Genomic DNA, 8,723 nt, shown 5'->3' on the forward strand with positions numbered 1-8,723 from the left:
TTGATTTAATGACATGTTGTAAATTATAATCGCTCAAACATCTCTATGATGTTGATAGCTACAGATATAACTGCTGATACAATGCAAAAGTTTATAAAGAAGTTCGTTAGTAACTTACACGTTAAATGCTTAATATGCGGTGAAATAAGCAAGGTACAAGCCTTAGAAATAGGTGATACTCTGGAATACAAGGTGAAAAAAGCAAAAGACCCAACGATCATGCGAACAAGATTGCCACAGCATCGCGAAGCCAAGCTAGAAAATGGTGAGCAACGTTCAAACATAAAGCCAACATATAACTTTAAAGAATTTTGAAAATTCACGACAAGCCCCAATAGTATTAAACAGATTTAAATAACTTTTTTTTGTATCTAAAGTCTAAATTTTAATAAACTAAATATCATTAAAAAATAAAATTAAAAATTAAAAAATGCAAATTTAAATTTTGTCATATTTTTGGAAATTAGTTATTAAAAATTTTAAAAAAAGATTAATTCACTTTATTGCACATTTAAAATTGATTTTATATAACATATTTATTGGCAAAATATTATCCTATGCGTAATAAGATTTTTGTCACAGAATGAAATGGCTTCAGCGAATTAATATTTAGTAGATTATATCTAAGACTGGAATGTATTTTACATCCCACGCGGTTATTATTTAATCCTGTTAAATATTAATCGCGTGGGATGTAAAATCCAGCCTTAGAAATCGAAATTAACAACGATACATTTTCATCGAACGAGTGCTGCACAAATCACTTATCAATTAAAGAAGAACTTTTATACTTATTTTTATCAAAAAGATATATAAATATTATTAATCTCTATTTAATTGTAAATTATTAAACAGAACGTTGAAAGTTGATTGTAATGTTGCGGTTTAAAATAAATTTCATACGAAAATACGTTAAAAAGTAATATAGAAGTTAACTAATATGATCTATAATGATATATCATTATATGCTATATAATATATATATTGTATTCATTGTGTAGATACTCACTTTCTGTATGAAGTAGAACATAATAATAAATCCCTGCATGATGTATCGTGTACGGTAGTATACTATCAAATTGAAGAGACAAATCTATCGAAATTAGCTCTTGTATACCATATAATGGCAAAAAGATCTTTAAAGTTCTTTGAAGATATTCAGCACATCCACAAAATATATATGTGTGTGCGTACAGCAACGGGTGTACAAGGCTTGCAAATCGTAATTGATGCTTTTATAGACCCATATGCTGTTCAATATCATATCGAACAATTCATCTCATCTACGATGGTAATTATAAAATGTTACACAATAATAATGTATACGATAATCTGTTATTAATCGTACAATCGGGCAAATGATAGGAAGCTCCAAATGTAAGGAAGCCCCTCTCCTTCATAATTACCAAAATAATATTTGAGAATATAGAATAAAATGTTTGTATTACTCTTTGTACCGAGAAGAACATGATAATTAATAATTAATAAAATAATAATAATAATAATTAATAGTACCTTGTATCACTTCTAAGCTTGGATAACGTTTAATTAACAATAAGTTGCGACATAATTAACTCGTGCAACATATCACAAAATATGTTCTCTGCTATAACAAAAAAAATAGATAAAACAATTCAAACTTCCACATTTTTTGTTTATCGTCTCTATTTATAACGAGCTCACTTGTTTCCGTTAAATACAGTAGCTGAAATACTTTTATTTATAACATTTTTAATCGCTTACAACATTATAATTACATTTTAGAAATACATTAAACAGCTCTCTAAGCTTTCTATAACAGAATTTGAGAAGTACAAGACAGATCTCATCAGACATGGTGAGATTAATAAGACACTAAAATTAAATGATATATCTGACGTAATCTGGATAGGCGGTTTTACCAAGTTATATTCCGGTGATCAACAGAAAATCAAAATAAAATCCATACAAGACATAAAGCAAACATCATTACTTAAGTTTTACAAGGTAACAGTATTTTTTACTTTACATTTATTTATCTGCATTATGCGTCATAATTTATGCTCTAAAAAAATTTTAAAAAATTATTCTATTGTACATAAAAAAAATATGTAGAAAATATAGAAAAAATATCATCATCTTGTGGATTTCCGAGAAACAAATAATCTTAAATAAAATAATTAGTAGTAATTGTCCACTTACTAAGATTTAGATTACCTAGCTTAAATCTTCTCATTGCCGTATATTCTTAATTTTGTCAAAAGCATAATTATCACAACAGGAATGAAAAGAGATATAATATCATTTTCTAAAGAAGGAACAATAAATTGCAAAACATTACACGTAAGAGATATTAATGCAAAGATATTAAAATTATATTTTAATTATATTTTAATTAAAGTATTATTTTAATTTTTTGAACTAATGTGTATTTTTGTGTTTAATGTTTTTACGCGGAATTATTAATTGCTTCATCTCAATTGCAAAATTATATTGCTCATGTTTCCTTATGTATAACTTTGTAGAAACACATTTATGACAAAAGGGCTACATTATCAGTGCACGTGTCGCCTAAGCGTGAGAACAAATTGCAAGAAGAAGATGCATCATCTGTAGATGAAAAGGACCAGAGTGAAATATTAAATTTTGAACCCAAGGATGAACCATTAGTTACTATTGATACATCCAAAGTGTCACCCATTACCAAAATAAAGGGATTAAAGTATACATTAAGCAGGTGGTGCAATAAGGAAGAATGGTATCGCATCCCTGAGGCACGCTTTACGAAAATCAATGACATCATGCTGTTTAAACAAACTCGAAATTACTATAATTAAATACCGCCAGTTCATTTCGCAGAAAAGATGAATTTCCATATCGAGAACATGTGGAAAATCGTTTTTTGATTTAAGACAACGTTTTATACAAATAGTACTGCTATATCAATTTAGGTGAATTATATATAAACCTTTTTTATACATATTAGAATCTGCGAAGAAAATACGATATATTCTTTTAAAATTATATCACTATTCGGGCATTCCAAATAAATGCAGTAGCTCAGTTTTATTATTAATATGAAAGACGTAAACACATAATGTGATGTAACGTATAATGTATTCTAGCCTAGGATGTATAATTGCACAAATATTGCAATCGTAGATTTTAGATAGATTGCGCGCTCACAGATACCTATACTGACCTATAGGATAACTAAACAACATCGAAGAAAAGAGATATGCGATAGTGTTAGATATTTTCAGATATTTTCTCTATCACACAATCCCTTTGATAGGATGATGCAGACAGATAAGAATGAAAATAAGAGAGAAAAAGTGAGATGGTTAAGGAGCATCTCTTTCTAAGAAAATAAAAAAAAACCAACTTATTTCTTCCTTCTTTCTTCTCTAGATCATCTATGCAATAAGGATTGCGGAAAATATCTAACTCGCTGCTTCCTCTTTCATGCTGTTTTTCACACCTCCAACGAGAGCGCGCCTACGGTAAATCTACGATTATAATATGCATACCTTAGATTAATGTTATCATGCGTGACTTGGATTCTAATTCCCAATAAAATGTGTGTCAATCCATATCTCAAGTTTTAATTTCTCATATGAATGCGTAATACATACCCCAGTGAGAATTGCGCGCACACCGAGCTGAGTTTCGGCGAAGGAGTAACTTGAAACGCATATAGTCTATAACCTGGGGCCTGGGCGCGCAGAGGCGGATCAACGCGGAAATCGCGATCTCGACGTGCAATATGTTTGACGCGTTACCGCGAACGGTCGATATTTCGCGAGATACTCGCGATGATCTTCGTCCAGAATTAATTTCCAGACGAAGACACGAACACGAATACGGAGCGATTTGAATATAGCTGCATGATCCTTCGCGGCGCGATTCGCGACGGATTTCGATTCGAGATTAGAGGGACGTGGCGATTCTCGAAGTCGTCGAGAAATGTAGCGCAAAAATCAATTTATGATAATTATTTATAAATATATATATTAATATTGTATTGTATAATTACATGTCAATTTTATACAATATACGTGTATAATAATTACATATAATTTTATACAATATAATAATTGCGTATTATACAATACACAACTTTATATAATATATCCCTTTATATAATATATTAAAATAATTATTATGTTGGAATTGCGCTTAATTAAGTTAAAGTACAGAATTTTCCGAGGTTGAAAACAATATTACGAAACAAAATAAAATATTGCAATATATGCATACACGCATAAACGCGCGTGCAAAAGGTTTTCTAATGTAGATTTAAATATAATATGGAATAAAATTTATATTTCGATTCCCTTCCTTAGGATAAAAAAATATTTGTAGAAAGAAACATATTGTAATTTGCTGTTACAATTTGTCAAATAAAATTAGAATTGACACAAGCAAAGGTATGAGTAGTAATTAAGAGAAAATTTACAAATTAAAGATTTTGATTTATTAAGGCAGACCGTTACCAAACGATCGACCAAAATCCATCTATTGTACAATCCTCATCAGTCTTACATAATTTATTGAATGTGGTTTTTAATGGAAAACCGATAATTTCCCGGTCTTCTTGTATTCTAAACGTAAATGTCGATTCATGAGTTCCTATGAAATATCTAATTAAAAAAAAAAGGGAAAAGTTACCTGAGATTCTTGTATTATAAGCTAAGTATCACAAGTTTATTACAGATATTTGTTGCAGATAATTTATTAAACGAGTAGCTTGCACTCAACAATCTGTTTTTAATCAATCGGTATAAATAAATCGTCATAAATATTCTTACCTGGCATACGAACAGATTATTTGATCAATAATGGCGACCCCACCATCTTTAAATTTATTTATTACATAATCAGATGGCACATACTTCATGACTTTGTACTGAGGTAAATACGACTTAAGTTCTTCGAACTCTGAAAATCATTATTCAAGTGTTATTTAATTTTTCTTCACATATAGAATATTTTTTTCAATTATAACATGTATATTTAACACAGATTTGATAATTTATAGAATTTTCCAAAAGTCAAGTTTACATAAGCTGTATATACCGTATTGCTCTGCATCTGTCGCAACAAATAATAAGGTTAGCCCAAGCCTATCCATTCTTTTTTGTAATTGTAGGGCAGTATCCATTATTGTCGGCACTGATTCCTTGTGAGCCCTAATAAAGTCGCGTCTCCTAAGATGAACCGCCAAATAAGGCCCGCCTCTTGCATTTCGCCGATTCTGAAATTAGAACTCAGATAAGATTTATTATCATTATAGTATAAAAGAATAATGATCAACATACCTTCTCTTTGGTCCAATCCGCTGGTCGTTCCGTATTATCGTTCACATTCGTGGAATTTAGAAAAATTTTCCTATATTTTTCCGCGATATCGTACAACTCGGAATTATAACGCATGCTGCGTCTAGCCCTCCAGTATTCTTTAGATCCGTATTCGTCGTGTAAAGCAATCTCCATGCGATCAAACATTATGGACCTGTGTAAAAGCAAAGAAATGATAGTAAAATCCTTACAGAAGCAGTATAGAAATACATTCAGAATATCTCACCTGTATTGCATTGGCATGAGATTCTGAGAGAGGTCATGTGCCATGCCATGAAACTTAAGACATTTCACATCCCGAACCGTGACATTATGATAGCCCCAGAATGGACCGATGTACAGATGTTGCTCCAATTCATGATATCGCAAAGAGCCACGATCGCAGTCTACCAGTTCGTTCTTATCCTCGAATTTACCTGTCTTGAACATTTCTTCGTCATTTTGCAGAATGTACAGACGATCGAGTTGCACCTCTCTGTTCCCGCATGAGTACTCTAAAATCAAGCTGTTGTACAGTCAAATAAATCATTTATATCAAATCCTCATAATACCATTAATCAGAAGGGAGTTAATACACATTAACATATATATAATAGATTGAAACCCAATACAGAATTATTCTGTAACTTAGAAAATCAGTATTAGAAAATAGAAGAAAAATATTATGTAGACACAAGTTAATCAGATTGTATCATTCAAGTTATTGAGAGAAATAAGGCATAAACTTAAGAAAGTTATATTCTTCCTTCAATTTTTCATGAAGCGAAATACGCTTCGAGTATTTGCTGGTACCTCAAGCATTATATAATAATTCATTATAATTCAAAAACTAAATCTTGAGTAATCTAAGTTTATGTAACACTCTTTCTTGTTTTACATTCTGACTGTATTTGTTGAAAAAAAACCTACGCAAACGTTATGGGTTTAATATTCTTGCAGTTGAGAAGAAACATAAAGAAATGTACCTTCCATAAATGTGTACATCTCCATGACTGGTACGTATCGTTGCAGACTAGCAATGTCAAAGAAGGTACCCCAGGACAGACGTTCCTGGGATCCTATATTTCTGCTTTGCCAATGGTACAGATTACCTAGAACAGAGATTGAAATAAATGCACAATCATGTATAAGTTATAAATCTCATGAAATATATCTATAGTTCATATATTACCCCATGGTGGCAGAACCAATTGCCACTGGTATTCCTTATCCCTCTCGATTAGCCTTCTTAGAAAAACGGCGACACGGATATACACATCTCTCCTCAGATTGAAGCCTTCCGCAGGATTCACATTGTAAAGGATGTAACTGTAAAGAAAGCATATCATGAATCCTCGCCCTGAAGCATGAAAATAAACAATTATCTACAATAACATATGACATAAAAAGTTGCATTCCTATAAATCTATATTTTATAAACCTCTCAATGAGAAAATTATTTAAATATATATTTTTCAGATCTCATTGAGATACATCTCGACGTAATTTACAATAAATATATCTCAATGAGATTAGAAAAATATAAATATATAAATAATTAATTACCAAGTTTGACTGAGATTTAAAAACATGGATTTGAAGTGTAAAATACAGACAACGAAACTTTAATCAGTGTTTTCTATTTAGAGGTTGTATAATTTTTTTCCTTTAAGCAAAGAAATTCCGGTTATAAAGGATTGAATTGATAAAACAAATTCCTAAATTTTAACTTTCTCTGGCGTGAGATCTCAATAATTCCTGACCGTTTTCCTGTGAAGTGGCTCTGACCGGGACATCCTCTCGAATTCTCGGTGCATTCGTCGGGCGTCTCGCAAAATCCGGACTCGCTGCCACTCGCGACGTACGCAATCGAAATAACAATACACAAAATTTTCAAGACGGACATTTTTCACTCGCAAATCTCAGATCTGTTTTTTTAATAGTTGAATTAGCGTATATACACCTTCTCTTGACGTACTATTTATCTTTCCTCTTTCTCTCCAATGTTTGTTCAAGTGTAGAAAGTACAATTCGTATTCGTACAGTGCATATAAAGTACAATTCGTACAGTGCAGTTATAAAGAATAGCTCTCGAATAATATCGAAATATCGATAAACGCAGAGAGAAACCTGAGAGAGGCCATCCCGGCATTTTTCGTGTGTTGCTGTGTTGCATTTTCCGACGCGCCGCCTGAGAAAATGCAACTCAACTACGTCGTATCGCTCGGTAACCGCACATGGTTTGCGTCCGTGCTAGGTTCGTGCCGAAGCCGAACTAGCCAGCTGGAGGGGATATTCTGGCCGCGGCGGCCGCGCTTCCATCTTGCGTATTCCAATTAATAACGAATTACGATAATTAAAATTACAAAATTAAGATTACATTCTTCAAAATTATTACGAACTTTGTATCTCATAATTTTGAAAAATATAATCGTAATTTTATAATTTTAATTTTCAGATAAATGTCAAATTTTGCAAGCAAGAAGCTATTATTTGAGCGTTGATTCAAACCTTCACATTTATGTGAAATTTATAATAATTAACGATAATTTTTAAAATGTGAAATTCTATAGATAAAGAATAAACACCGTTATTATCTATTAAGAAATCGTCTTATGTTGATTTCGTATAATATATCCGGCATTAGTATCATACAATTTCAAATTTATTACACGTTTCCTTATAATTCCTTATTACAATATAATTTTCTTATAAATAATGTTACATATGGACGGGTAAAAGCCATAGTGGTGTAAGTCAAATTTTTGAAAATATTGTCTTGTATGCATAGATGCAATTTATATATTGTATAAATTTTGATCGCATATAAAGCTAAGTAGCGAAGCACCTCGCGAGGTAGAGGAGTGTTTCGCGAGGCAAGGGAAGCATCTCGCGAGGCAAAGGAGCGTCTCGCGAGATAAAAGGAGGGTTTCGCGAAACAAGGGAAGCATCTCGCGAAGCAAAGGAGCGTCTCGCGAGATAAGAGAAGGGATTCGCGAGGCAAAGGAAGCATCTCGCGAGGCAAAGGAGCGTCTCGCGAGATAAGAGGAGGGTTTCGCGAGGCAAGGGAAGCTTCCCTCGCGAGGCAAAGGAGCGTCTCGCGAGGTAGAGGAGTGTTTCGCGAGGCAAGAGAAGCATCTCGCGAGGCAAAGGAGCGTCTCACGAGGTAGAGGAGCGCCAAAAATCCATAATTTTGATCGCATATAAAGCTGAGTCTAATCAACCGAATTTAAAAAAATTATATATGAAATAAGAGTAGAAAAAACTGAAAAATATTATAAAATTAGAAATAGATAGATATCTCCAAATTTGCTTAAGTTAATATGTTCAGAGTATTCTAAAATGTCGAAACATTGCATTAAAATCGCATGTCCGTACGTATATATGTACGTATGTGCAGATTTG

The 8,723-nt window shown here is 32.2% G+C and overlaps 2 protein-coding genes across 2 annotated transcripts; one reads left to right on the forward strand and one right to left on the reverse strand.

The window, feature by feature from the left end:
- The first annotated feature begins 33 nt into the window (after nt 1-33).
- On the forward strand, nt 34-2,919 carry LOC112454944. The gene is made up of 4 exons (XM_025016598.1): nt 34-265; nt 1,002-1,291; nt 1,765-1,986; nt 2,505-2,919. The coding sequence occupies exons 1-4, from the start codon at nt 46-48 to the stop codon at nt 2,814-2,816; spliced, it is 1,044 nt and encodes a 347-aa protein (XP_024872366.1). The 5' UTR covers nt 34-45; the 3' UTR covers nt 2,817-2,919.
- Nucleotides 2,920-4,185: 1,266 nt separating this feature from the next.
- On the reverse strand, nt 4,186-7,433 carry LOC112454934 (GDP-fucose protein O-fucosyltransferase 2). Its single transcript, XM_025016587.1, has 8 exons — nt 7,082-7,433; nt 6,511-6,647; nt 6,305-6,430; nt 5,566-5,833; nt 5,301-5,493; nt 5,059-5,236; nt 4,791-4,920; nt 4,186-4,622 (listed from the first exon to the last, which is right to left on the reverse strand). Exons 1-8 carry the CDS (start codon nt 7,222-7,224, stop codon nt 4,472-4,474), a joined length of 1,326 nt encoding a protein of 441 aa, XP_024872355.1. The 5' UTR covers nt 7,225-7,433; the 3' UTR covers nt 4,186-4,471.
- Nucleotides 7,434-8,723: the final 1,290 nt, after the last annotated feature.

Source organism: Temnothorax curvispinosus, unplaced genomic scaffold (assembly GCF_003070985.1).
Source record: "Temnothorax curvispinosus isolate PA1 unplaced genomic scaffold, ASM307098v1 QBEX01000525.1, whole genome shotgun sequence".
NCBI classification, from domain to species: Eukaryota; Metazoa; Arthropoda; class Insecta; order Hymenoptera; family Formicidae; genus Temnothorax; species Temnothorax curvispinosus.

Excerpts from the sequence above, each read along its gene's own strand:
- LOC112454934 (XM_025016587.1), bottom strand. The coding sequence starts at position 7,224 with ATGTCCGTCTTGAAAATTTTGTGTATTGTTATTTCGATTGCGTACGTC. Across the intron at positions 6,431-6,510 it reads ATTGGTTCTGCCACCATGGG|GTAATCTGTACCATTGGCAA; the intron begins GTAATATATGAA and ends TCTCTGTTCTAG. Across the intron at positions 4,623-4,790 it reads ATAATCTGTTCGTATGCCAG|ATATTTCATAGGAACTCATG; the intron begins GTAAGAATATTT and ends TTTTTTAATTAG.
- LOC112454944 (XM_025016598.1), top strand. The coding sequence starts at position 46 with ATGATGTTGATAGCTACAGATATAACTGCTGATACAATGCAAAAGTTT. Across the intron at positions 1,292-1,764 it reads AATTCATCTCATCTACGATG|AAATACATTAAACAGCTCTC; the intron begins GTAATTATAAAA and ends ATTACATTTTAG. Across the intron at positions 1,987-2,504 it reads CATTACTTAAGTTTTACAAG|AAACACATTTATGACAAAAG; the intron begins GTAACAGTATTT and ends ATAACTTTGTAG.